The sequence below is a fragment of the Musa acuminata genome, chromosome BXJ2-9, assembly GCF_036884655.1.
Source record: "Musa acuminata AAA Group cultivar baxijiao chromosome BXJ2-9, Cavendish_Baxijiao_AAA, whole genome shotgun sequence".
Lineage (NCBI taxonomy): Eukaryota > Viridiplantae > Streptophyta > Magnoliopsida > Zingiberales > Musaceae > Musa > Musa acuminata.
In genome coordinates, this window is record NC_088346.1 from 8,724,588 (window position 1) to 8,751,490 (window position 26,903).

The window sequence follows — 26,903 nt, forward strand, 5'->3', positions numbered from 1 at the left end:
GTTCATGCATGTGACTGCTATCATGGATTGTCTGAGGTGCGGGACAAAAGAAGAGCCGAGCTAGTCGAGCGTCTGTTATCGTTCTCAGGTAACACATGACTCAGAACCTTGGAATGGTTACGTAGATCCAGCTCATGCAGGGCCAACATGATATGTACAAGGCGGAAGCAAAGGAATAGCTCATAACTCTGGACTGTTCATGAAGAACATTTAGAGGAAAATTTGCATCTTGACAGATGGATTTTGACTGTAACTCTCGACAGATGGCAGCCAAAAGTCTTAATGATATCCAAGGTAGTAAAGCTTGTACAGAAATTGGCATCATTATAAGGAAAAAGTCATATTTTGGAGACCAAGTATAATGACATAGTTCTTATATGGCTGTTGCAGATCCATGCACCATTTCATCATCAATAAGAGAGGGATTTTGTCACTTCACACTGCATTTTCTTCATGACTAGTGTCTTTGCAGTCTTTAGGAGATACTGAAAACATTCCAGGAGCAACAGCGGGTATACTTGCAGCTACTTGACTAACGAGGCCTTTCGAAAAGCAAGTGTAACAACATGAGATATCTTCATGCAAAATACAAAGTTACAACTAACCCAATTAACACACTCTTGGAATGTACAATCATGACTAAGCAACATTTCAATGTTTAGCATACAGCTAAGTTACGAGATTTGAGCACCTAATTACAACTAATACCGGTATGAACAGCATAAAGAAAATGATGTAAGTCTGTATCACATGCCGTTCGGAAGCGAAAGAGCAGTAGCTCACGCTCACTGCCTTGTTTTGTCGGAAGTTAACAAATACAAAACCAGGTTTTTGCCTTGCAGCCCATGTCATAGCTGGCACGGTTATCTCACGTGTACCATCACTGTGGGTGTGATCACAGAAGCTATGGGTGTGAGCACTGAACACAATCCTGCAAAAGGCAAGTTACCAAGGGCTGGTTTTCAACTTCCAAATGGTATACAAAATGTGTACATAATGCAAAAATGATTAGATTGCATTCTAATTTGTTGAAGCTACTCTTGTTAAAAGGTCTGCCATCTAACTACTATCATGTTTCATGGTGCCTGTTCCTGCCCTATTGATGTGAAATCAATTAACATTTATCCATCAGAAAATTGATATCTTACAGGAGGATATATTGGAGGCTTAAACAGGCTTTATGTGTGATGAGCAACGCAACCATGGTGACATGAACTTTTCTTTCCCTCCTTGTCTGAAAAATGATGTGGTGGGTTTTAATTCCAAGACAAGAGACTAACAGCATAACGACTAGATGGATTTTTAAAATAGTGCCTTGTTGGCGTATGGATGTGAAAAAAGTGGTTATGGATGCAAGCACAAAATTGCAGACTCTCTATTTGTGAAGGCTGCATCATAGAATTTAAATAAAGGCATATTGTAATTTCTTGATGTGATTCCGTTAATACATCAATAATTTGAGTCTATTTTTCTCCTAAACACAATCTAGATCACCGTGCATATTCCTGACATAAATGATGACAAAAAAAAAATATTAAAATTCAACCCGGTATAAGATGTTAGTCATATAATATGAGGCAATGGGATTCTGGGAAAAAAATAACGACTGAGATACAAGATAATTATCCACAATAGTTGCCTTACCCAAATGGTCAAAGGTCTTAGAACATGTTCACGCGCATGCATATAAAGAAACCAAAATATGAAGTGATCATCTCTATTTCACCAACCTTGGCTTAAGAGCCTGAAAGATGTACTCAGTTGCATTAACAGGGAGAGTTTGGTCCAACTCATATGGGTCCATATCCTTGAAGTTACTGACAAAAGAAAGTAGGAAATGTGAGTATTGACAACAAACTCCAAGCAACCACATACATATCATTGCAAATCATAAATCTAAAATAAGGGAAGCTTCATGCAATTCAATTGTTATCAAATCTTTTTTTTTCTTGATATAGAAGATCCAGATGCACATTCAGAAACCAAGACAAACTATAAGAAGCTTCAACATTCTGAGGTGTGGTCAAATTTAGAGAACATGGAGTTCAGAAAGTAAAGGATATAAAAGAGTTAAAGGAAACATTACAATTAGAAGGTATTTGATTTTGATAAAAAGTCATGGACTGGAGCAAATGAGAACAAGAAATGAATTTGGCAAGCACCGAGTCACCCCAATCTTAGAACAAGATTAGCACTGCTTTTAGGTAGCAGACAAACAGTCACATTACAGTAGATCTGCAGATCCGATACTACGGTCTAAATTATAACTACCTTTTCCTCAGAACATGTTCATCCTCAAAGCAATAAAGCATGTTTGTTATCCATATCAAGTCCCTCTATGGAAGTTGTTCTTAATGGTCTAAACCGAATGCCCAAAAGATATAATAATTTCTTCAGAAACTTTAATAACCAGAAACATCTTCTAAGTGATTAATCCCCTTAAAGAATCTTACAAACAAAAAAAGAAATTATTCTTCCAGCTCACTCACTATTCATTCTTGAATAAAGGATATTTCACACTTAATGAAAGGAAGAAATCTTCCAATTGTAATAGCATCCAATTTCAACAGATATGAATACCTTGCACGCATTCATCCACCTTAGGAGCAAAAAGAACCATACGTTGGTAACATATCCTAAATCAAGTGACATAGATTTAAGTGGCAATTGACTACCCATAGATTTATGTGGCAGTTGACTAACCATATCCTAAGATCTTTTTTCTTTTAGGATTCTGAACCCAAAGCAGAACCACCAGTTACCACAAAAACAATTTACCAGTCATTCTCTGCCCTTTCATTTAAGGTTTCAAGGTCGAATAAAAAAATTGACTCTGAAATGATATCAACTACTACACCTGGAAAGTCTCCCTAACCCATCACACCTAATCACCATGACAACCCATATGACCAGAAAACTCAGCACTAGATTCGGACAAAATCCATAGTTTATAACATTCTGAGATCACTCAGACTTTATCTATCAGACTAACAAACTCGTCTTCCTTCTTCAACTTTGTCACTTGATAATCCCTAAATCAAGAACATAATCTCTAAATCGTACGAATGACCTTAATCACATAGCAAAGATTGAAGTCCCAAGGACATCCGTTACTTGCAAACCCCATGAAAAGTATATCTTCTAAACTACTCACATAATAGTAAGGCCAGCACAAGTTTTTAGTTCTCCAACCCAAATGCACCATACTGGTGACCCAATTTTCAGTATCCAGATCATCGATCATATGCAACTCATTTAACTATGTAAAAGATAATTTGCTTCTCATGAATTCTAAATTTTTCATCACTGAACCTTAAAATGTAAAATAACTAAGGGACCACCTATGGATGATCATGCACAATAAGAAATATCAATTTATAAAAAGTTCAAATAAAATTGAAGGAACTTGCTTCTCCACTCTTAACGCACTAGGATTTTAGTGAACAAAGTCAAGAGCCTCCGATCAACATGAGAAATAACAACATCACTGTCAGAATTTTGAGTTTGAGATCCAATACAATAACAAAATCAGAAAAAAAAAAAGAGATTAAAGTACCTATCGTCATGCCTTGCTGATCCCTCAGCCATATGATGATAGATCCCTAGATCAACTTTTGTGTCCCCAATAATGTTTCTCTTTTTTCTGTATAGAGGAAAGTGAAGCAACAGAACAGGACCAGAACCAGACTCCATGTGATTATCTCTCCAATCGTAGTTTTTGGAACACTCTGTCATCATAGTAGGCTCAGAAACTTTTTCTGCTGCTTCGTTCATTGGATTTCTTAAAGCAATGCTTTCTCTTTCTACGACCTTTTCGACACCGAAGCGTAAATCATTATTACCACAAAGCAAAGCAACGGCATTAAGGGAAACAAAACTGATATTGCCGATCTCAAATGCACTGCAACCAGATGAGCCTAATCCAGGTAAATTGCTTGAAACTTGATTTATAAATTGCTCATCTAACTCACTACACTTCCCAATATCTCTGTCCCCCAAAGCAATGTGAAGAGGAAGTCCACCAACCGGACCCAGAATCGTATGGAACTGCCGCAGAACTGTTAGCCACTTGCTGCCCGTCAGCGCCCATCCTTTCGCAGAAATATCACCCAAAACAACAAGCATGTCCGGCTTAAGCCTCTCAAAGGATTTCTGTAGGACAGGCAGAATCCCAAAGTTCAAATTTTTGGTTTCAACTGGAATCAGAAGACTATAAAGTTCGAAACTTTGTTTCCATTGTGCAACCAAACAAGTAAAGATTCGAATTTCAACTACAGATCCCTAATTTCTTTCTACGGAATCCCTGAACTATATATCAACAAACAGACGGCTTTGGATAGATCAGCGACCACGGTACAGGAAGCAATAATTACCCTAAAGAACTTGGATGTGAAGGAATCTCTAAAGAAGGTGTCGGCGTAGCTAGCATCTGATCCCAGCAACAGGAGATCCGCCACCATCATCACCTTCAGATCATCTGGGTGGCTAGCGCCCTCACCTCCTCGCCCGGATGCCACGCACGATGGCCCCGAGATCCTCTCTTCCACCGCAATCAAGACGGCGACCATGACAAGCGGCAGCACAGGTCTCAGTGACGCCATCTCCGTAATCGACGGATACAGGGCCTACGGATTGCCGAGAAAGCAATAGATGGGGTCCGGATGGAGGAGGAGGCGAAGGGATTGGGAGCAATAGGGTTTTGACCGCCATGGATAACCGATCTCCTCTATTTCCTTTCTCGATAACGTAATGGGGAACATTTTGACCGCCAGTATGCAATTTACTGTGTAATTAGGCATGAGGTTGTTATCGTCTTTTAAGAAGATCGGGATATATATATATATATATATATATATATATATATATATATATACGTACATGCATATATGTATATGGGTATATATACATATATATATATATATATATATATATATATATATATATATACGTTATGTGAGAATTTTTTAAAATATATGTTTATAATATTGATTTAAAAATATTTGTATAATATAATTAATAAAGTATTTAAAGTTTAATATGACTAGTAAAATATTTTTATAATTAACTTCAAACCAAATCATGTTCCATCCATATTGTATAAATTTAAAGTTATAGATGCAATCATCAATATCTAATCTAACTTCTCTCAATTTAGAGGTAATAAATATATCGATACATTGTACATGTTTTTAGAGATGGTTTTATTTATAATAATCAAAATCCCTATCATGACTAGATAGAAACCAGGATCAATTACCAGAATGCTTCTATATTATTATATTTATATATATTAACATAGTATTAACAAGAGCTATAAGCATGTTTGTGACATCGTATGACCCCTCGACAACATCAATGAAGTCTCCTCCTCAGTAGAAACTGTGCCTTTGAGGTATCAACTCATCAGAAGGAATTCTGGAGTCCGCACCAAGACATGCCGTTCTGCATCTGTTGTTCATCTCTGCCTGCGCTGCAAACACGGCACAAACAGGGCGGTGGTCCGAGAACTTCGACTCCCCTCTCAAGTACTGCAGCTGTTCCATCCCATTTCCATGCCATAGTATCCGATCGCACCTGTGTGAGCATTCAGGAATTTAGACCAAGTTTTTATGTTGCTTTTGAATGAATGAGAGAGAGAGAGATTACCAAGCTGGTGTTCTTCGCTTCTTCTTGGATTTGACGGTCTCACCAGCGTAGATGTCGGAGTTCTGTGAGTATTTATAGGTTGGAGCAAATGAGATCTTCCCTTCCTTCCACCCATTGAACACCCTTCCTGCTTCTCTTTCTATCTTCAACTGTAATACAGAAAATCACACACTGTCTTCGGAAGAAGAAAGAGTAGATCAAGAGTTGATGGTTTACCTGATCCCTTTCCAGGAGAGAGTTCCAATCATTGTTCCTGAGCAGAGATCTTGTCTCCTGATAGCTTAGTGCAACCCGGTAGTTCAGATCACCAAACCATATCACTCGACTTCCTCACACAAAGCAAATGTAAACATGGTGGAGTTAGATCTTGGAGAAGACATGGTTTGGATTGAGGTTTGGAAGAGGAAGTTGTGCGTGAATCCATACTCGTGGTCTAAGATTCTTTCAGGAATCCGCCGACATGGAGACTTGCAGATCCTCGGGAACTGCGCGCTCTTGAGGATCTCGGCCACGTCAGAGTTCCTCTTCAGTTCGTCGCCTTCCTTCTCGCCTGATGCCAAGTGGCTGCAGACGAAGCAAAAACTCGTTTGGTGCAGCGACATGCTCATCGCAATGCATCCCTGAGAGCATCGGTCGCTCCTGTAAGCTACCTCGGTTGCCACTGGCAGAAATCAGAACGGAGATATGGAGCTAACCTTGTTACCGAGACAGCCCATGATTCCCCTTCCGATGGTGGCCACCCTAAGGTGGCTGACGTGTTGCACGAGCTCCCTCCTGACCCAAACCGAGAGGAAGATGCCCACCATCTGCTTGCTCGCGACGAGGCAGTAGTTCATGTTACCCTTTGCCTCGGAGCAAGCGAACTGCGGCGTCGCGGAATCCTCGTCGGAGGAGCTCGACTCGTCCCTGGTGATGAACTCCCTCAGCTGTCTCGTCCTTCGCCGGACGCAGGATGGCTCGGAGGTGCAATTGCACGTCTTCACTAGGGCGCCATCCATGCGATAATTCCTGCTGAGGACTTTGAGGGAGGGCCTTTGGAAGAAGAGAAGGCCGCTCGTGGACTTGGAGTCCTTGCCATGTTTCCCATCGTTGCTGGAATCGGAGTCGTCAGGCGAGCACTTGCCGTGCTTGTTGATGGCTTGGCTGATGAGGGCAAGCCATTTCGCCGCGGGCTCGTTGTCCTCGATCACTAACACATTGCCTGCATTTAAAGGAACTATTTCCTGAAACCTGCAAAGCAAATACGAATCAAAGAGGTCCACATCGATCATAGACTCTGCGGAGCTAATCGAGAGCAGAGGCAGCTGTCGTTGGATATATTTGATTGATGTCAAGAAAGCCAAGTTATGCAGCTCAGATTCCTTACCCTAATACATAGATGTCATGCGATCCTTCTACCTGTAGAAAAGATTCGAGGTCGAGGTCATCGCTGGGTGGCTTTCCCCCCACGTTCCATGTGGCAACAAACATGCTGCATGAGGCAGACAATGAAAGGATCAGATCGATGAACACGACGCTAAAGGATGAAATGACTGCCACCCTACCGGAACTCCTGAACATGACGAAAAGCTTTTCTTCTGAGGCTTTCCAAACTACAAAGATTCAGACTCTCGATTCGCGAGCTCGAGTGCCTCTCTGAAGAGAAGTGGGGATTAGATTGAGTACTACTCGTTCGGTCATCAATTTGCATGCATGTAATGAGATGCTACGTAAATCACCTGAAAAGCTGACCGAGGATGCCTCCAAGAACGTCCTCCTTGCCACGTACGTCTTCTCAAGATCTATGCCCATAACCATGAATGATTCGATCAGATTAAAAGGAGAAAGGAAAAGAAAAAGGCACAAGGGATTTCGATCGGTACCGAAAACAATCTCGGTTCCGGGGAATATGTCTTCCTCCGATCGTCTCTCGTTCTTGCCTTTTCTGCTGAAGATGTTCGACAAAATGGACTGGCAAACGGAGGAAAAGGGTCAGAGAGGAAAGCAGGAAGTGGGGAATCGGGAAACATGGAGGTGGCGGGCACGAACCTTCTTCTTCTTCTCGTTCTTGAAGGAATCATCGGACGCGTTGGACTTGGTCATGTCGTCGGAGGTATCGCAGCTTGACATCCAATTCAGAAGCTCACCTGGCGCCGATGATGGTATCTTATATGCGTTCAGTTAGGTCGGCGTCATCGCTTCGGTACTGGCGGAAGGGAATCGCCGGCGACGGGAATGGCGGTGGGTGGGAGGGGGAGGGGGGAGGAAGGGAAGGCAGAAGTTTGATGGCTGGGAGGGGATGTGGAGGTGGAAAGGGAAGCAAAGGCTTGAAATGGGAGGGGGAGGACAGAAGGTGGCTACTGGTTGGAGGGAGCTCCTACTTCTTCGTTTGCCGTTGGCTTTTGTTGAGGGTAAACGAAGCCTCGCGCCACCTCCCCGCCCCTAACAAAACGACAGCCAAGACACAGTCTTCTTCTTCTTCTCTCTCATCAATGATCTCGAGGATACCACCTGCAGGAGAAGAACATCAAGGATTCGGAAACGAAAGGAAATGACCTTTTTCATTGATTGATTGGATAATGAAAGGAAACAGTTATTGATTGATTTAGGTTTGGAACAATATATTTGAAGTTATTTTTCGGTGATTGTTTGATGTAATCTACCATAATATTTAATTTGTTGAAAGGAACTCTATGAATGGGGATACCGGTATTGGTTATAATAATTGTTATCTCCATTTGTATATGCCTATTTTCTATATTAAAATTCCTAAGTCTTAAATATATGTTTTATATCTTTATGTTCTTTAATATTATTAAAAGTATTTGAAATTTTAAGAATATATAAGTTTTTTAGTCATGAGGATAAAGTGAAAAAGGTATATTATATTCATTACCCCCTTGTTCCGGTCTCAGTGTCATACTTCTTTTAATATAATAAAAATATTTTTATATTTAATATATATATATATATATATATATATAATTTTATCCTCTCATCATCTTTTATTATTATTATTTGCTTATTTATTTCTATTATAAATATCATACATTATATTGTTAAATAAGGTATTATGACGGTAGGATTTGATCATGTTCTTTCCGATCATTTGACTATATTTCAGTAAATTATTATGCAATCATATTTTTTTTTACCAGTTAATACCATAATAACGATCATGATACGACCCAAAGGGTTACAAAATATTTAAATCAAAATTAATGATAGTACATTCATCAAACTAACTGTATTTCATTGACAATGATCGAAATGCATAGGTCAACAGATGAGGAATATGAGGAGAAAACATTCTGAATTCATCATCTTACACGCAGCTCTTATATGGGCAGTAGTAACATAAGAACACCCCAATTCAAGAATACACACATCAAAATTGAACAAGTAGCACAATTTGCATCATCTTCTATGTTGTAGGAGCTAAGAGATCATAAAGGAGTGAAGGTTGAAGTTTATGCCATCTCCAACCAGGAAAAGCTCTTCAAGTATTGGTAGCAGAAGCCTGTGCAAACAAAAGATCGTAGTTTGTAGGGTGTGGTATCCAAATCAAGATAGAAGTTACAAGCTTACCGGTATTACTGGACCATTTCATCTAGCTTCTGTCTGTAAAGAGCCAAACTCTGCATTCAGAGGCAGCAGATTTATGTTACTCCCCACAAAGAAGCATGAGAGGAGCAAATATGAGAGACGCAAAAGCATTCATAGAATTTATCGTAGAGTCGTTTTGCTGGACTATGGATAAAAAAAGAAAAATGTTGTCGTGTTGCATTATAAGATCAGATTTTCGATTTTCTTGATGAACTAATAGTCTAAATGAATAATAGAAAGACTAACAATCCATATCATCATCCACAGTGTTTTCAATATTTAGATGAGTACAGAAAATGAGTTTCTAATAATACAGTCAATTGTCTGTAATCTTACTCTTGATATGGATGATGAACTCATGGCAAAAGAAATTCATAATAAAGATTTGTTAAAAAGATCAAGTGTTAGGTTTTGAAGGATATCCACATGATAACTGAATTAAATGGATCCAACCAAGGAGGAACTCTTTTATGCTACCAACATCTAAGAATATTATGAATTGAAAGAGAAATAACAAGCTTTCCTATGGATAGCGATGCTTGTCTCAAAGAAACAGAGGAGCTGACGAGCATGTATATCTGAAATGGCAATCCAGATATCCCTAATAGTGTGTAAAAAAATGTTTGATATAACGTCGAAATACATAATTATAAGAATCATATAAGGTTATATCTTCTTCTATTTTTTAGATGTCAAAAAACAAAGCCACCCTGTAACTCTTAAGCTTTCTGCTTCCATGCATGAAGACCTACATGTAGAGGTATCATAAAGCAAAGCAGCTAAATTTTTACCATGAAGAAACAAAGAGATCATAATGAGGAAAGAGCAGAAATATGAACAGAAATAAAGTTGCATACTCTGGTATAAGCATAAACTCCAGCCTCAGAAGGACCAATTGGGCTTCCTCTTCCAATAAACTTTCCCTTTTTTAATATATAAAGAAGCATAGGAATGCCAGCTGAGAGTTCAAGGCTGATGACCTGAAGATAAAGCATTAACTTTAACCAGATACAGAAAACAGTTTAAGAAACAAAGCAGTATGCAGCCCATTTGCTCACCTCTTCAGAAGTCAATTTGTCCAGGTACATAATGATGTATCTCAGTGAGTTTCCATGGGCAGCAATCATCACATTTTTCCCAGACAAGAGTTGAGGTACAATCTATCATGAAATTGTTCTCAGTTGTTAGGAGCCTGAGGATGAGATACTATATACTCAATCCTAAATATGCTCACAGGACACTGTTATCAGGTAGATGTGTTAGGAGGGAAAGTTTTGTCAAGAAGATAGTTTAATTTTCTTAACTATGCAATCAAGGACTCAAAATTTATTGTACTGGAAATTTTCAGTGCCTTTATATTGCACCGGCAAATTGACTTCCTATTTAAGGCTTCTATTAACTTGTAGGACAAAAACTATTTTTCCTCATTCATGTGAGGCATGTTAGGTGACAAGGAGCATAATTTCTAACATTTTACATCTTATATGTCAAAGGTAATTAAACAAGATCAATCGCTTTAGTTAATTTTTTGAGCATTCAAGTACCATGTATGCAAGTAACAAAAAAAAAGGAATAAGATTTCCATGGATGACTGCAACTGAGTGCTGAAGACATCTTTGTTAAGAGAAAATACTACATTGGTAAAGAATAGCACCAACACCTTGAGGCCATCAAGGTCAAGAAGATAGGAACATGTCCAGCAGAACATAGCCAAGATCAGTGCATTGTCATGCATTTGCCAGTAATAGTTCAAATGCATAAGTCAAGTAAAACTTACTCATGAATAGCATATCTGTCTCAAAGATATACTTTGGTCTCGATTATCTTCTCAGAAAGTTAACAAGAAAGGAATTCAATTACGAACAAACCGCATTAAGAAGGTCATGATATGCCATATCAGCACCAAGATAAAAGCTTTATATCACAGGGTAAGAAATTATACCGAATTGCCTTGATTAATTCTTTTGAAATGAGTACTAACTACATGTAGCAACAGCTGAAGATTCTAACAATGAACTTAATCATTAAATAGTCATTACTTGTTCTCTGATATAAACCACAGCTCTATTGGCACACATCTCCAAGCTCTCACCATCTGGGGGAGGAATATCATACCTACGACGCCATTTAATAGCCTTCTCTTTTCCAAAGTGGGCAGCTGTATATTGCTTATTGAGACCTTGCAATTCACCATACTTAGAGAAAACCAATGGGAAATTACGCAAATTATGTGACATATTGGTCAGAGCCTAATTTTTAAACAAAATAAACATATTTACAAGTATGTGGTATCATTACATTCTTTCATTCAGTTGCCAAGCTGTTATCAAAGGAATAGATTGTTCCTTGGTATCTTTGCTATATATCTGACTCCATTTCTGTGGTTGTTTTCCCTCATTGTGCATGATGATTGGAACCATAATCAATGTCGATGCGAAAGAAAAACACAAAGAAACAATTGTTCAGACTTCTTGGTAGTTTAGCATATTGCAACAGATGCTATGGATACTAAAGAAATCATTAGCATAATTAACGAGGGAAACAGATTGGAAGGAACAGAGACCTTTTTGCGGCGATGTTGGGTCATTGCAAGCATTGCAGTCATTTGGGCACGAATCAGTGACGATGCATAGATCATGTCAATTGGTATATTGCTTATTCTTTTACCAGCTTCGATTGCCTCCTCAACACCCTTTTGAGTCAATGGAACATAAGCACATCCTGTAAAGAGATTTTTCTCATTCCACAAAGACTCACCATGGATAATAAATAGCCTTAGCAGAATAAAAGAAATTGAAGAATATGCAGCAGCACTCTAAAACTAGATTAAAATACATTCTCAATTACTCAGCTTCTCAATTTTGTTATGTGATAAACTTTTGCATAGCACTTACTTGATCTTTTCTGAGAATCACTAGAATTGCTGTTGGATGATATAGTAATTGGATCAGCAACTGAAGAATGTGAGCTCGATGCGCGAACCAAACACAATTTCCTGCTCCCCGGGTAGTGGCTTCCTCTTGAAAGAAGTTGTATGTCCATGTCAAAGCCCTTAGATACCAATTCCAGAGAAAAGCTTCCAACTTTATCTTGCAAGCCAGTTCTAGGACTGTTCCCCTGGGCTTGGATCAATCCGAGGGCATGATGACATGCAGTTGAAGCCATTCTGATGTCCTTTACACAAAATTAAGAGCATAATCTTGTCAGTTACATGATTCATTATTACAGAAAGAGGAAGACTATGAGAAAAGAACTTAGCTTGATGGTGCAATAACAAGAATCAAAGGGGTTCAAGAAGTCATCTATATGAATTAGATTTCGGAGATCTAGCTAGCAAACATACCGTAGAAAAAAACAGCAAAAAACACATTGAAAATGCCTCGTAAATGCAAAGAGGAATTCCTAACAGAGCTATCTCAGAAAAGATCATTTTTTTTTCCGGTTCCGCGCATTTGGAAATGCATTTTACGAAGAAGAAAGCAGAAAATAAGATGTCATCTTATTCCGTCACACATGGAGCTCGATTTAGAGCATCAGCAGCCGCAAGATCGCACCTAGAGTCCTCCAGAACCGAGGCGGTTCCAATGAAACCGAGGTCGAGAAAGACGACGAACGGACGGGTTTGCGCAGGAAAGAAGAGGAAAAGAAGCGAAGAAATGGCCGAGGAATCAAAGCTTCTTGGAGAAGGCGATCAAAGATGGCGTGAATATGGAAATGCAAGCTTTAGTTGTCGGCCGACGAGCGAATGGTTAGGTGACGCAGTTCTTTAAGGGCGATGACATTTAAGTGGCGTCACCCAAACTTTGCGGAAGAGAGAGAGAGATAAAAGGAAACGTTGGTGTTTTTTGGTGTTCGTTTTCCTTAACGGAGAAAAAGGAAAACGTTTTCAGTCCAGCTAACAGTTGGTAGGGACGAAACAGAAAGCAAAAGCAAAAGCAAAGAACGAACCAAGAAGCAAAAACAAAAAGGCCAAAACGGGCTTCATGGGCTTCTCCACGTGGATCTGCATCAGATGCAGAGAGTTGACCGAGTTGACCATGGTGGAGTCGCTTGTTTTGTGCTCTCATCACATGAACCGAAGAAAGATGCCTAATCACTCTTCTCTCTCAAATCTAATTGGCATTTATAGCAGTCTTCTCTTAGAAACTGCTTGAGATCTTTATTTCTGATTTATCTTTATTTTGCGTGTGCTCAATATATATGAGAAATTTTATTTCCATCTCTCGTCAAACCTTAGGAATGCATCTACACCATTGCAGCTTATGATGTGATTCTTGCATACTATCAAGTACATAAATTATTTATTAGTATACAAAATAATCAATGATCTATGTCACAGTGTTAATTCGATCCAATCTTTTTAAAAAATTATCATGTATTAAGAATTGGATCAGTTCCCTCGTGATAAGTTCTTATGTCAATTTTTTTTCCGAACAATTCTCTCGTAATAAGTTCCTCATGTTAATGCTTTTTTTTCCGAATTTCTCAAGTTCCTTATGTCATGGATATCATATGCAAAATTAGTTAGAGATATGTCGAGTGAAACTACTCTAATGCTTAAGTAGAGACTTAGATCAAGAATAACTCCTTATATACATACATACATATAATATTACGAAGATAAAAAAAATATTTTTTCAATAAACTCCTATTGATGTCATAGTTTTAGCTCACTAAATTTCAAGACTAATAGCTAAAGTCTACAATAATATTTTCTCTTTTTTTTTCCTTACAGACAGCTTCAGTAGTGTTAGATGTAAATGATATGGTCAAGCATGTGCTTAAAAGAATAGGGTGAGAAAGTGGGGTCTTATGGTAGGAATTCTGCTATCAAAGAGTTGGGTGGAGGTCCAGTTGCATGCTTCCATTATCCTCCCCAGTACTCCAGCATAATGGTACCTGTTCATTCTTGACGACTTATCAGTACTTGCCAGCTCAAAGAGCAGTCAGCAAGCATGCAATATGTTGCAAGTGTGAAGTCACATCTGTTGCAGTGCCGCAGATGCTACCTGAGAAATCATTTCTTTTCTTGTCTGGGATCATTACTAGTCTCTTGTGTCAGCATGCATGTCGCCTGCTCACATGTGATTGATGTTTTCGCTGACAGTGTGACTCAGAGATACTCCTTGAGATATTCTTCTGATGGGTGAGAAAGCTCTCTCTCTCTCTCTCTCTCTCTCTCTCTCTCTCTCTCTCTCTGTATGGCTGGCCTTGAAGCCTTCCATTGGTGACCAAAAGAATGCAGTGTAAAGATAGATGCTGTTGTCTGCCATGAAGAGGAAGATACCAAGACAGTAGAAAAGCTTAATGCCGTCTGCATAACTTACAGGTCTCTTGCTGATATCATAGACGACCAACACAAGCTCTACTGGGTGGCAATCTGACTCATTTCTTCTTCCTCCTCTGCTTCGGGGAAGCTGGTGACGCACTTTGAGGAAAACCTGGTGGCGAGCGCTTGGATCTCTGGCTGGAAGTCAGAGGAAAAGGTCTCAGCTTTAACCACCAATGATATGCTCACTGCCTTCTCTCTCTGCCACTGATGGGGAACAAAGTAAGAGGTCCAAAAAGGGTGGTGGTGGAGAGGACACTCTTACCGAAGCATCAAAAGTAAAACTCTTAAAGAGCTTTTGATTACTAGTTGAGGTTTTGCATCAAGATATAGACCCTTGGTATTTCTTAGCTGCTATATTATGAGCAACCATAGTACCATATGGACAATAGTACTACTTTAGCATGAGGTGGAGTTGAAAGATGGCTTCAAGTCGTCATATACCTCAGCTTTATTCTTCATTATTCAGATTATAGGGTTTTCATGAAATATAATAATATATTTATTTTTTTGTACCTTTTATTTTAACATGGTTTGATGGGATAATTAGATCATTTATCCACATTTGAAGCTGCTGGTGTTATAATTTTTCATACTGTTTGTTGTGGATCTAAAATTTTATATCTTATGATCACTGGTCTGTGATTGATTTCATATCATAATGTATCTTTAGTTTTATTTATAAATATAATATTTTTTTTAATTGAGTCGATCATCCTATTTAATATTATGTTAACTGAGTGATAAGGGACAATTTGATCGGTCGACCATTGATGCAACCTGTAGGTTCGCGAGAAATTGTTAGCTTTGAGCGATGGGCGTACCTACACGGTTTTATCCTTTTCGAAACATGTGAATTCTAAAAGGTACATCTGAGGATAAGGGAGACCTGACGGAGAGCCATTGATTCTCATACTCCTCAACCAATGTAGGACTAAATGATCTTATCAGTATTCCCTCCCATATGGAAGCTAAGGGCTCATGGCCAAGGTGCGCTACTCGAGAACGAGTTGCTCGATCGAGGTGCAGGCCTTGGACTTTTTTTTCTAGCGTCAATAACTAATATATTCTGTGTCGACTCTAATAAATAATATAATTAAACTAAGCATGTTATCTCCTTTATTCAAGAACTCATCAACTATAATTCATAATCAAGCTTGGTAGGATATATGTTAGGTCTTGTGCAATAATAGTTCATTGATAAACATTTTTGTTTCTATATTAAGGAAGAATAATCAAGAGAATCTATCCAAAAACGAATAATTGTTTACGAACGCACGTTTTCATACATTTAGTGTGACATGATACAGTGTAATACGATAGATACAAAAACCACCTCCCGTGTGATGTGTCACCACCACTTGTTCTCTTCTAACCTTTTTCCACGAGATCCACTTACGAACCCATTGGATTCGTGGAGGCTTCTGAGAGATGGGAGACCACCACCACATGATAACCATGGACGATGATTTCCTCCCTTCGACCACACATCGGTCACGGTTTTCCCCAAGTCAGTGAACAGTATCAGACATTCTTGTGGTTGATGTACAACGTGCACTTGAAAATTGGTATAAGATTCAAGTGGAAATAAAGACATATGTTTAATGTTTTCGAATGATATTAATATCAATTGGAACGTCAATGTCACTATGCTAAATATAGGTCTTGAGTTTTACAGGTATATATATATATCGAATAATAATTTATACAAATGAAATAGACAAATCATGAACCCTGTCGGGGCCCGAACCGGTGAGTCACACCCAAGAAGTGATGGGCCTTGTCCCGTCGCTCTCATCCGACTCAGCCAGGGTCCCGCAGCAATGATTCGTGGGACGGCAAGGGACCCACGGACTTGACGTTACGTAGAAAGGCTGACCGCCGGATGCTCATCGGACGGCTTGGTGGCGATTACTCGATTTCTCGTCGATTTAAACAGGTGACCAATTATTGGACTAAAATAACACCGATAAATTAAAATAATTTTGAGAACATTTTAATACAGAGACTGACGTACATGTATTAGTTTATGCGTTAAGATTTCATTTTAAAAAAGAGTTCTCATTGGTTTACTGTTGTATAAAATAATTTATATTTTTTAAAAATATAGTATATAAGCTATTATCGTCAAGTCTATGTTAATAGATATTAGAGTATGATTACGTAGTATATCGACTCACAATAAATCATTAATATGATGATACGTATAATTTAGGGTTAAGGTGTAATTTAGCCCTATTGGGTTTGGATATAAGTTTCTTAAATCTTTATAGTTTACTCGTGTCTAAAATAATCCATGCATTTTCAAAAACATAGCATATAAGCTCATTCCGTCAGTCTGACTCAACAGACATTAGAATCTGCTTACGTAGCATGATGACATATAATAAATCAATAATATAATGATACATATAATTTAATATTTTAATTGAATACTCCATTAATGGTGGGAGGAGACATCATCGTGAAAACGATAAATGACAACAACACCGAGCCACTATTGCTTAGCAAGGCATCATTCGCATGTAGTCTCTCATGTGCTAACAACGAGTTCAAGAGCTTCCGGTCATACCTTAGGTGAATGTGCGTCGACTGGTCCGATGCTACGAACGTAGGTCCCTTTTCCTCCTCCTAAGCATATTCGTCCCCACCACCTTCCAATTCATTCTCTCATGCATCCCCACCTATCACGCTTTTGATGTGGTGGTCCAGCTCTCCCTCAGTTCACTGGAGTTGGATCTATCGAATGTCACTCACTAACCCTACGACGCATGCCACCAAGTCGTCCACCACGACGCTACTTGCCATCACGAACGATACTCGCTCTGATCCCAATGAGTACCACTATACCTTATAATTCACATCTCTCATGAAAATAAAGAACAAGTATAAAGACCAATTAAGCTTGTCCATGTAGCCCTCCCACATCCGCTTGCTCTTCTCTTGTTGATGAAGAGGAAGTGACAGAGGTTGTAGCGACGAATAAAGGTAGAGAGGTAGAGATAAGAGAGGCTGAAGGTGGAGGTAAGGAAGAGTTGGACTACCACATCATAGGCGCGACAAATGGGGGAACAGACGATGATGGAATGAGAGGTTGTAGTGATGAAGATGCTTAGGATGAGGAAGAGAGACCAAAAGACCACTACGTGCCTAGCGTTGAACCGGTCGACGTACATCCACCTAAGATAGGACCAGAAACTCATGAGCTCGTTGTCAATTTGAGAGAGGGTGTGTGTGTATGATGCTCTACTATACAATAATAGCTCGGTGCTACGGCTAGTGATCGCTTTCATGATGATGTGTTCTCTTACTATTAATGAAGGTATCAATTTATTATAAGCATACTTCAATGTTTGTTAACTCAGATTTAATGTGAGAGGCTTATATGTTACGCTTTTGAAATGTAAGAGTTATTTTAGACATAAATAAATCAGACTTGAAAGGTTTATGACTAAAATTATAAAGATTAAAATAGATCTTTAATCATAAATTATACATATCATTATATTAATAGTTTATTATGAATCAACGTATCTTACATTTATTTGAAGCGATTTATATATTATATTTTTAAAATATAAATATTATTTATATGAGTAAAAAGGACTTAAAAATCTATGTCCAAAGCACAAAAATAAATAGAGCTAATTCAGCTGTATTAATGAACATAAATAAATAAATAAAATAAATTGTATAATAATGGAGGGGTGAAATGGTTGCATGATTGGAACCGACGGTCCAAATCTGTCGACAACTCTTTTATCTTCTCCTCTCCTCTTCCTTCCCAAACACCCTATCGTCTCGCTCTGCTCGCTCCTCGGTCTCCTCTTCTCCCTCTCTTCGCTGACGGCACCCTATTCCCGCTACATACATCTCCTCCTCCTCCTCCTCCTCTTCTGCTTCGCCGGGGGGAGAGAGACACAGAGAGGAACCGAGGAGGAGGAGCAAGCGAGATGGTGCTGAGGAAGCGGCCGCGGCCTCCGATGAGGCGGACCACCAGCATGGCGGAGTTCGCTCCCAACGTCGTCCTCCCAAACGATAAGGCCACGCAGCCCTCGTCCGACCATAGGAAGGCCAGCGACGTTCTCCAGCACCAGAGGGAGCCGCAGGGGGCGGCGGAGTTGCCCGCGCAAAGGAGGGACGCCGGCCCTGCGGATTGGCTGGAGGCGAGGTACCAGTGGGTCCTGGATCCGTCGCCGGGTGGCGGCCGGAGCCGGAGGAACTCCGGAGACTTTGCGGTGGTGGAGACGGCGCCCTTCCTCAGGGCCTGCGGCCTCTGCAAGCGCCGCCTTGGGCCCGGCCGGGACACGTTCATGTACAGGTACCACTCCGGCTTCATCGATTTCCACATGCAAAGTCTCATCTTTCGTTGATTCTTAGATTTTCCCCTCAAAAATTCGATTTTTTTGTTACTGTTCGTTGATGTTTCTCGGTGAGCAGTTCTATTGCTGTGGATCGTGCTTATCATCTTAGAGATTCGATCTTTTTCTTTCTCTTTATTGATTCTGATGCGGCTGATCATGATGTCCAAGTGCATGCATATCCTCTGATCCAATCAAAGCCTTTCTCTTCTTCCATGAGAGAGATACAGAGTTTTCTGTACACTCCGATCCCGTTATGATATAAACAGCATTTTTTGCATCGTTCGATGTATTCTTACAAGTTATATGACTGGATTTTTCGCAGGGGAGATATTGCATTCTGCAGCCACGAGTGCAGACAGCAGCAGATGAAACAGGATGAACGCAAGGAGAAGTGCTCTCTGACTTCCATCAAGGACGCTGCTACTGCAACCAATGGCTCCGAACAAGCTGGTAAGGGCGAGACGGTCGCTGCTGCATGAGCTCTGCCGTTCCTCAAAGCCTCTCCATCATGTAAATGCCACAAGGCAAAGCTCATGATAGATGTAGTTGGGCTTTAATGGTTTCCTGCCTCAATGCAGCAGCAGCTGCTGCTACTGCTACTGCTACTGCAAGGAAATGTAATGTAAAAGTATGTTGCTAATTTGATTCCCAACATCATCTCTCTGGTTCTTATGAGAAGCAATGAAGGTCTTTATATCTTCTGATTCTCTCTCTCCCTCTCTCTCTCTCTCTCTCTCTCGGTGTTCAGATTCAGTGAAACTGGGAGCAAACCATGTGTTCTACTTGCAGGATCTGCAGTGCCATGCATCAAACTTCACTGGATTGTATAGAGATCATGGTCAGCTGCAGGCACTTTCCGGAGCTCAACGCAGGCACAGAGAACTCATGCAGCTGAGTAAATGAAACATCACCATGAAACTCGACTGCCATCATGAGATCACTATGACATGCCGTAGCTCTTATCCGCGAAAATTTTGCTGCAGAAAACCATTTTGACGAAGAAATGTAGAGAGAGAGAGAGAGAGGCTCTCACATCCTGTGTCAGCTTGCGTGGAGTGGGTCCCATCCTGGTGTCCTTTGGGGCCCACGGTCCCCAACTTTAGCGCCGCCCACTGACTCGACTGGCTCAGCATCGTTCACGTGGCCACCTCTCTCTCTGTCTCTCATATTTGCTGAGTGAAGTAGAGAACACAGACAAAACTTTGTTTACATCAATATCGTCCTCGTCCTTGTCAGCCGTGACGTCGCTGAGCACCGAGGGGCAAAAAAGATGTGCTGCTTACTTCAACCCTAAGCTCGCTTTTCCAAAGAGATTTACACTCGGCACTCACTGCAATCATCTTTTTGAAGCTCCAGTTGTGTCGGATAGTGCGACGATAAGCTGCAATCGCCAAAAGCCACCAACTCATTTCATATCTATCTCATCTTTGTTACCTATTGATAATTATGTTCATGGTGAGAGCACCGAGTGAACGAGTTCCTTGTTATGGTGCTGTTGTTCCAAAGTGAAGTAAACATCTAGCTAAGCAAAGATGCAGATTCGGGCTACAAAAATATAATTAAGATGACAACCGGCTCAAACAAGAAACTCGATGGAGTTCACAGAACAATGGGGTGCTTCCAGGAATGCAAAGTAGCCTTCTCTTCTTGTCTACTGACCTACACTGAAAACATACTCTGCACTTAAATAAGTGGGACAGGTTTAAGCTACATGACCTAAGATATTGTAGAATCCGAGAAATATTGAGTGTAAGATATCCAATAGCTTTCACAGAGAAAGTTGTCCTGGATCAGGAAGCCATGCCGTTCCTCTTACTAACTTAATCTTCATTAGACTTCTTAATTAAGCTTGTCCACTAGTTAAAAACTATAGCTTTGTGGTTGGCTTACATGACTAAGACTTCTTTCTTGGGGTGATAATGTATAGTTTTGCTGCAACTCTCACTTCAAAGTCAAGTAAGATAAGTTCTTACTACCACTAGCAAAGAGATGAAGACCATGATGAGTTCCTTGCTCATAGATTGTACTGAGCATTTCAAGGTCTGCAATATAAATCTTGCTCTAATGAAGCTTTTAAAGGGCAGCAACAAACCCTTGCCGAGTAGCAGGAGAAATGTATATGTCACATTAAGGTAATCTCAGAGAGACAAACTGTACTTGTGTGGTCCATCAGCTAATCATGGTGGGTGCCCAAATAGCATCAGCTGTGTGTTCTTACCGTGGTCCGGATAGAGGAGATAGTGAGAGGAAATAGACTGATGACCAACCAAAACAAACCGGAGAAAAGAGGCTGCAGGATTGATGCATGACACTGCCATGCCACTAAAGCTCATGTGGTGGCAGGCTTCCATGGTCGACAGTGCAAGTCAGTTTGTGGAGATTGGTAAGCTGAGAAGTCTCAACTGATCAATCTACATGGTCGATGCAACTCAAAGCCACAGCTTCCTTTTCTTACCTTGTACTGCTAAACTCCTGGTGGCAAGCTCCGGGAGTTGTGAGCTGCGCAAAGCCAGAGGTCCTCAGCGAAGAACAGACATGATGCACTGTCCCAGAGCAACATGTTGTTTGTTAATGGTTGATGCAGATGGTGCCCGGTGGTGATGGTGATTCCCACATGCTTACTAAAACAATCTTAGTAGTTGACACATAGAGATCCCACTGGGGTGATAAAAGACTGATCTATGTCTCAAGATTTCAACAACAGTGGATTTCAAGCTCAGCTAGAAAGATAATAAATATCATAAGCTGTTTATGGGTCTCTTGATGGTGTAATCTCCCTGTAACCTTCCATTATACAAACACACTTGCATTAAATTACTTCATATTCTACTAAGCTGATGAATATCCATGCAAAATTAATGCAATCATTTTAGAGACTCAATGTCATAGAAAGGGTACTTGATGCAAAAGGTGCATACATTTGCCAGCTTGATTCACATCTATTAGGGTGCAATTAGGCACATTAAATAAGAAGATTAGCACATGATGGCATGGGGTTTGCAGGTAAGCAAAGTACAAGTGATCTGAAAAAGAAGACATCTTTTGAAGGGTGGTTGACTTAGGAGACAAAATTTGACTAACATATAATTTTTAGTGTATGAGGTTTATATTTGGATCAGCTGAGTGCTACATGTGAAAACCTAAAATAGCTTAAAATTATATTTATTCCAAAAAGTCTCAAAAAGAAAAGGAAAACTTATATTTATTTATCATTCATGTAAAATAATAATTCTTTATTAATCTTAAGTAAAATGAAATTAGGGAAAAAAATCCGACCTGCCGGATTCGAACCAGCGACCTAAGGATTTAACTGTGCGAATACCCACTACAGTCCTCCGCTCTACCAACTGAGCTAAGGTCGGAATATATAATAATTATGGCAAAGCTTCATTATATTAATGTTTCAACCTTCTGCATATCGACAATTACTTGTAATCGACTCTTAACTATATCGACATCCCTCTTCATCTCTTATGACCTCAGCTGCAGCACAGGAAAGCTAATACAATACCTTTCTCTTTCCTTCAGTCATCCTACTACACCTCGTGGGAGCGGCTCGTCACTGCATCAGCAACGGTGAAGAAGATCCTGTCATGGCCTGTCAGCTCAGTGAACTGAGACGCCTCCAGCTTTTCGATCGCCACCGGACCGGGGTTAGCAAGAATAAGCGGCGTGACTGTGAACCTGTGAATCTCCAGATTTGTTTGATCTCGCATCTGATTCTTATAAATGGTTGTGTTGTTGCTGAAGCGTAGAAAATTCTTCTCTTCTGCAGACCTTTGTGCATGTCTTCCGGGGCATGGATGCCACCGGTGTCGATGTTGATGATAGCTGAAAGAGTGAAAGATGTTACTGATTCTTCTGCACCAGATGAAACAATCACTATGAACTGAGGATTCAATCGCGGTCCTATCGACGATCAACAGATCGATACGGGGTTGTCCCTTAGCTTCCTCTTTCTCTTCTTCATCAGCGAACCATCTCAGTATTCTGCCGATGCAATGTCATACTGTTAGCATGCCATCAGCTTGAATTCTCTTTTGGTCATACTCGTAGTTAGGAGATACCTCTTCCTGACATAGTTGGAGTTCGAGAAGTAGATAGCAGAGTCAACTCTGACAATGAGGATTCCTGGAACTATTGTTGCCTCTGGGTTTTGCTCAATGTTCCTGTACAATGTAGTACCTGGAAGATTTCCTACCATTGCTCTCCTGGGTCTCGTAGCTTGGTGGAGGATCTTAGCAAAGGATATGCAGACCTAAGAATCATTGAGAAAGATCATTAGGATCCAAAGAGAGTTGAATGCATAAGCATCAGCTTTTTGTCTTAAAGCAATCAAGAGGCCAATTTCAACAGATACAAACATTACACCAAGGAGGGCTCCATTCAGGCAACAAAATCTAGCTTATCAATCTTCCAGATCAGAAGTGCTGCTTGGTAGTCAACAAGGCCAATGACAGCAGAGATGATGATGGAGGCAAGGATTGCACTTGGAGTGTATTTGAAGACGGGTGTGATTAGTAGCAAGGTCAGGAACACCATTGCCGACATGACCATGTTTGGCAGCCAGCCATGTAATCGACAGCTGATCTTGAGAATGAACCTGAAGAAAGAAGACACAGAGAAGTAAGAAAATTATAGAGCTCAAAGCTCAACATCTACTTAGAAGAGGATTGCCTTTATTACCTGTTGCAACATAGCATGAGGTCATTGAGGAAACAACATTCATGGATCCAAGTGCCACCATTTCCTTGTTTCCATCCGACCGGTAGTCCTTCAAAGCAGCAAAGTTCTTCCTATGGCCGCAGCTTCCTGGTGAATTGTTACTTCAGTTTCTTGCAAGGAAACTGGATGCTGCAACCACAGAAGGAGTTAGTGTTTGTATGTTGTTACCGTAAGCGCGATCATGCCGCAGATAATTCCGATTCTGAAACCTTTCTCAGCATTCGGACCTGCGAAATATATTCGACTTAAGGATGATGGATTGATGCCCTTTTTGATGTGATTCACCTTTCATACATCAAACACCCAAGAATTTAGTCTCTCTGAACTTATGATGCAGTGGGAGTGCATGCATTTGGATAGAGCCAACCACTTACAATTTGTACACCTTGGTTTCCTGCATGAGTAATGTAGACCAAGAAGGTGGCCAGGATGACATAGATCAGTGGGGCAATGGCAGGCACCCAGAACAAGCTCTTCTTCTTCTTCCCCTGATTGGGATCTCACTATGTACTTATCAGGGAGGAGGAATGCCAGGAAAGCTGTTCCAATGAGAATTGTCTGCCAGTTCCACTGCATTCGATTTGAGTGGATATGTAGACAAGATAAGCTAACAAGAGAGCAATTAAATGGCAATGATTCATTCTGCTCGAGAAAACAATGAAGGCTGGCGTTGACATTGATGCATGATTGGTGGATACTTCCCAAGAGAGAGCATGTCGAAGACCCAACCCTTGTCTATTTCTTTAAGGTGAAAGAGAAGCTTTGACTAACTACTAATACGTATTGTGCTATAATATAAAGTGATCTTTGAAGTGACTTAATTCTTTGAAACAGTCTCTTTTAAGTTCTGAAGTCACATTATTTGTATGCTAAATACTGTTCATCTAACCGATGCAGAAGAATACAAACTGCGGCGAACAATACATTTAATTGATACAGAAAGATGAACAACTTCATTAGCCATGTCTGGCCATTACATGAAGTAGCCAAGATCATCAAATTATGGGATCCATCTTCTGCATCCTCCATGAACACCTCTCCTGGCCTCTGTACTTCAAGCACAGAGATTGTTTTGCTACAACGGGGTTCCTAAATAAATTCCTTGCTCACCTGCCCAATAGTGCTACGTGTGTTATAATGTGTCGATCTCGAGTCACCTCGACGTATGGGATTCGGTACGGACTTACGTGCACCGGAGCAGCATTGCCGTCGTACGTGTTGTTGGAGGCGCCGCCGTCGTCCATGGGTAGGTGCGAGCAGGCCGCCGTCGCCTCCACCTGCTCCTGCGGCACCAGCGTGGGCAGCTCCGTCGGCGCCATGGGGTGCTGCATGCCACACCGTCAAACACACGGCCTGAGTTCCGCGCGGGCGGGACGAGTACGAGCGAGCCGACCGGCAAATTTCCTACCTGAATCAGAGGGTAGGGCGGCGACGGGATGAGGGCGGAGAGGAGCTCCGTGGAGGTGTACGCCTGGTGCCACGACACCTCGTGCTGTCCGCTGACGTGGCATCCGGCGGTGCAGGGGTCCACCGGCAGGCCCATCCCCTGCGGGGCCATCGACTCGTAGATCCCGTGTTCCCTGCCACATCAACGCATCAATCTACGCCGTCGATTTTCGCGAGAGCTGATCATCGATCGTGATCGACGGGGTGCGGCATCTGTACCTGAGGTCCATCAAGGGATCAGAGCCGACGAAGATCTGGTGGCCGGAGTTGGTCGCCCCCTCTGGGACCCACTGCACCATCTCGCTCCCGTATGGGTCGGGCAGCCGCTCCTGTTGCGGTTGCAGGTACATCTGAAGAAGAAGAAGAAGAAGAAGAAGAAGAAGAAGAGAAGCGTGAGAAGGCATATCTACGGTTGCCAGTAATAATGTTTAGATAGTTTTCGATTACCTGCATGCTTGATGCTGAGGGATCGTAAGAAGACAGATGGTGACTCAGCAAATATTCCTGCAATCGAAACTAGAAGCGATCAAAGTTGAAGGGTTTCTATTGTACCACGCAAACAAATTAACGCTGCCTCTGGACTGACCTTTCTTGCCGTAACGCGCTGCAGGGCTTCCATGACGAACTTCTCGCATGACTCGAGATCACTCATGGACGTCAAGCTGAGAGGATCAGGTTCGAAAAATCTATTCGAGCAGACAAAAGAAAAGAAAATGTTTAGGATTTCGATAACAAAGAGGGTCCTCTGTCGCTGCCATAGTTTGGGGTTGTAGAGAACCTTAAGCGTTGTTCCGAAAGCTGTAGCTGTTGCTGATACCGACCGATCTCTTGTTGAAGCTCCTATAAATATGAGATGAAATCACGTGGAATGGAGAACACTAGAGAGAGAGAGAGAGAGAGAGAGAGAGAGAGAGAGAGAGAGAGAGTACAAGGTCGTTTACCTCCACGTTGGAGTTGACCACTGTAGGGCTGATTGAAAGCATCATTTGAGAGGGATCAAAGACATTAGAACTAGAAACAAGTGAAAGCAAACTAAAGATCTGACACGAGAATTCAATGGTTTGGAAGGGTTACACACTTGGCCAGGGCCGCCATGTCGTTCTCGCACTTGAGCTTCTTCAGCGCCCTGATCAAGAACTGCATGCATGGTAGGTTATCATTTACGTACATGCTAACTATTATGATCGAGAGAAGCTTGATAGTTCACGAAATATGGGAGATTTACTTACCTCTCGATTCTGGATCACCCTGCATATCAAAACAAACAAAGAATTACGATCATTATAATTCATGTAAATCATAATATCTCTTGAAACCTTACCCTCCCCTATCATTCTCTGGGAGATTCACATATCTAGCAAGAACATCCTCGATCCTGAATTCTCACAATAAATCAAATGATTAAGCCCAGTAAGATATAATCAATAAAGAGAGAAAATTTGTCGACCTTCTCCTTCCAGAGAAATGGCTGAGCCGTCCTGAGGGAGAGAACATGATGAGGGCGATGTCGATGTCGCAGAGGATGGAGAGCTCGTAGGCCTTCTTGATGAGGCCATTGCGACGCTTTGAGAAGGTCACTTGCCGATTGGTGTTGTTCTCTATCCTCTTTATCTGCAGCTTAACTCGTCCCATGATCCAAGATAAGCAAGCAGATACAGGACGATGCAAGGAGCCTCTAAAAAGAACAGTGGGAGGGAGCAAGAGATGTAAACAGCTTGAGAGAGAGAGAGAGAGAGAGAGAGAGAGAGAGGGGATGGCTTTGCGTGGGATGTGGAGAGAAGGCGAAGGAGAGAGATTTTAGAAGCTCG

At 41.0% G+C, this 26,903-nt stretch overlaps 5 protein-coding genes, 1 non-coding gene and 1 pseudogene across 6 annotated transcripts; 1 reads left to right on the forward strand and 6 right to left on the reverse strand.

Annotated features, from left to right (window-relative positions):
• Window positions 1–543: 543 nt before the first annotated feature.
• Window positions 544–4,765, reverse strand: LOC103997770 (uncharacterized). The gene is made up of 4 exons (XM_009419100.3): window positions 4,374–4,765; window positions 3,557–4,152; window positions 1,731–1,817; window positions 544–931 (listed from the first exon to the last, which is right to left on the reverse strand). Exons 1-4 carry the CDS (start codon window positions 4,599–4,601, stop codon window positions 670–672), a joined length of 1,173 nt encoding a protein of 390 aa, XP_009417375.2. The 5' UTR covers window positions 4,602–4,765; the 3' UTR covers window positions 544–669.
• A 488-nt stretch (window positions 4,766–5,253) lies between these two features.
• Window positions 5,254–8,121, reverse strand: LOC135623915 (type I inositol polyphosphate 5-phosphatase 5-like). Its single transcript, XM_065127377.1, has 10 exons — window positions 7,675–8,121; window positions 7,509–7,596; window positions 7,365–7,427; window positions 7,191–7,281; window positions 7,013–7,117; window positions 6,342–6,876; window positions 6,073–6,266; window positions 5,863–5,971; window positions 5,647–5,795; window positions 5,254–5,574 (listed from the first exon to the last, which is right to left on the reverse strand). The coding sequence occupies exons 1-10, from the start codon at window positions 7,753–7,755 to the stop codon at window positions 5,370–5,372; spliced, it is 1,620 nt and encodes a 539-aa protein (XP_064983449.1). The 5' UTR covers window positions 7,756–8,121; the 3' UTR covers window positions 5,254–5,369.
• A 742-nt stretch (window positions 8,122–8,863) lies between these two features.
• On the reverse strand, window positions 8,864–13,008 carry LOC135586789 (2,3-bisphosphoglycerate-dependent phosphoglycerate mutase 1-like). Its single transcript, XM_065127378.1, has 7 exons — window positions 12,786–13,008; window positions 12,126–12,405; window positions 11,795–11,952; window positions 10,290–10,391; window positions 10,089–10,211; window positions 9,214–9,263; window positions 8,864–9,145 (listed from the first exon to the last, which is right to left on the reverse strand). Exons 2-6 carry the CDS (start codon window positions 12,394–12,396, stop codon window positions 9,219–9,221), a joined length of 699 nt encoding a protein of 232 aa, XP_064983450.1. The 5' UTR covers window positions 12,397–12,405; window positions 12,786–13,008; the 3' UTR covers window positions 8,864–9,145; window positions 9,214–9,218.
• Window positions 13,009–18,339: 5,331 nt separating this feature from the next.
• Window positions 18,340–19,636, forward strand: LOC135622991 (FCS-Like Zinc finger 6-like). The gene is made up of 2 exons (XM_065125426.1): window positions 18,340–18,881; window positions 19,247–19,636. Exons 1-2 carry the CDS (start codon window positions 18,514–18,516, stop codon window positions 19,401–19,403), a joined length of 525 nt encoding a protein of 174 aa, XP_064981498.1. The 5' UTR covers window positions 18,340–18,513; the 3' UTR covers window positions 19,404–19,636.
• A 2,558-nt stretch (window positions 19,637–22,194) lies between these two features.
• Window positions 22,195–22,286, reverse strand: TRNAY-GUA (transfer RNA tyrosine (anticodon GUA)). The gene is given in 2 exon segments: window positions 22,195–22,230; window positions 22,250–22,286. It is a non-coding gene; the product is annotated as a tRNA-Tyr (tRNA).
• A 174-nt stretch (window positions 22,287–22,460) lies between these two features.
• LOC135624032 (sulfate transporter 1.2-like) lies at window positions 22,461–25,207 on the reverse strand (annotated as a pseudogene).
• Window positions 25,208–25,250: 43 nt separating this feature from the next.
• Window positions 25,251–26,727, reverse strand: LOC135624033 (agamous-like MADS-box protein AGL66). Its single transcript, XM_065127507.1, has 9 exons — window positions 26,543–26,727; window positions 26,417–26,470; window positions 26,325–26,343; window positions 26,174–26,232; window positions 26,037–26,064; window positions 25,874–25,935; window positions 25,682–25,781; window positions 25,543–25,599; window positions 25,251–25,445 (listed from the first exon to the last, which is right to left on the reverse strand). Exons 1-9 carry the CDS (start codon window positions 26,725–26,727, stop codon window positions 25,251–25,253), a joined length of 759 nt encoding a protein of 252 aa, XP_064983579.1.
• Window positions 26,728–26,903: the final 176 nt, after the last annotated feature.

Bases quoted from the DNA above. Each gene is read 5' to 3' on its own strand.
- LOC135586789 (XM_065127378.1), bottom strand. From the start codon at position 12,396: ATGGCTTCAACTGCATGTCATCATGCCCTCGGATTGATCCAAGCCCAG. The intron at 11,953-12,125 runs GTAAGTGCTATG...ATCTCTTTACAG, and splicing joins TGATTCTCAGAAAAGATCAA to GATGTGCTTATGTTCCATTG. The intron at 9,264-10,088 runs GTATGCAACTTT...CTCTGAATGCAG, and splicing joins GAGTTTATGCTTATACCAGA to AGTTTGGCTCTTTACAGACA.
- LOC103997770 (XM_009419100.3), bottom strand. From the start codon at position 4,601: ATGGCGTCACTGAGACCTGTGCTGCCGCTTGTCATGGTCGCCGTCTTG. The intron at 4,153-4,373 runs GTAATTATTGCT...CCTGTCCTACAG, and splicing joins TCACATCCAAGTTCTTTAGG to AAATCCTTTGAGAGGCTTAA. The intron at 1,818-3,556 runs GTACTTTAATCT...TTCTTTTGTCAG, and splicing joins TCAGCAAGGCATGACGATAG to TAACTTCAAGGATATGGACC.
- LOC135623915 (XM_065127377.1), bottom strand. From the start codon at position 7,755: ATGTCAAGCTGCGATACCTCCGACGACATGACCAAGTCCAACGCGTCC. The intron at 7,118-7,190 runs GTAGGGTGGCAG...TGCCTCATGCAG, and splicing joins CGTCATGTTCAGGAGTTCCG to CATGTTTGTTGCCACATGGA. The intron at 5,796-5,862 runs GTAAACCATCAA...TCTGTATTACAG, and splicing joins CTCTCCTGGAAAGGGATCAG to TTGAAGATAGAAAGAGAAGC.
- LOC135624033 (XM_065127507.1), bottom strand. From the start codon at position 26,727: ATGGGACGAGTTAAGCTGCAGATAAAGAGGATAGAGAACAACACCAAT. The intron at 26,471-26,542 runs GTCGACAAATTT...GTGAGAATTCAG, and splicing joins CATTTCTCTGGAAGGAGAAG to GATCGAGGATGTTCTTGCTA. The intron at 25,600-25,681 runs GTCAGTCCAGAG...TTTCGATTGCAG, and splicing joins AGCGCGTTACGGCAAGAAAG to GAATATTTGCTGAGTCACCA.
- LOC135622991 (XM_065125426.1), top strand. From the start codon at position 18,514: ATGGTGCTGAGGAAGCGGCCGCGGCCTCCGATGAGGCGGACCACCAGC. The intron at 18,882-19,246 runs GTACCACTCCGG...GATTTTTCGCAG, and splicing joins CGGGACACGTTCATGTACAG to GGGAGATATTGCATTCTGCA.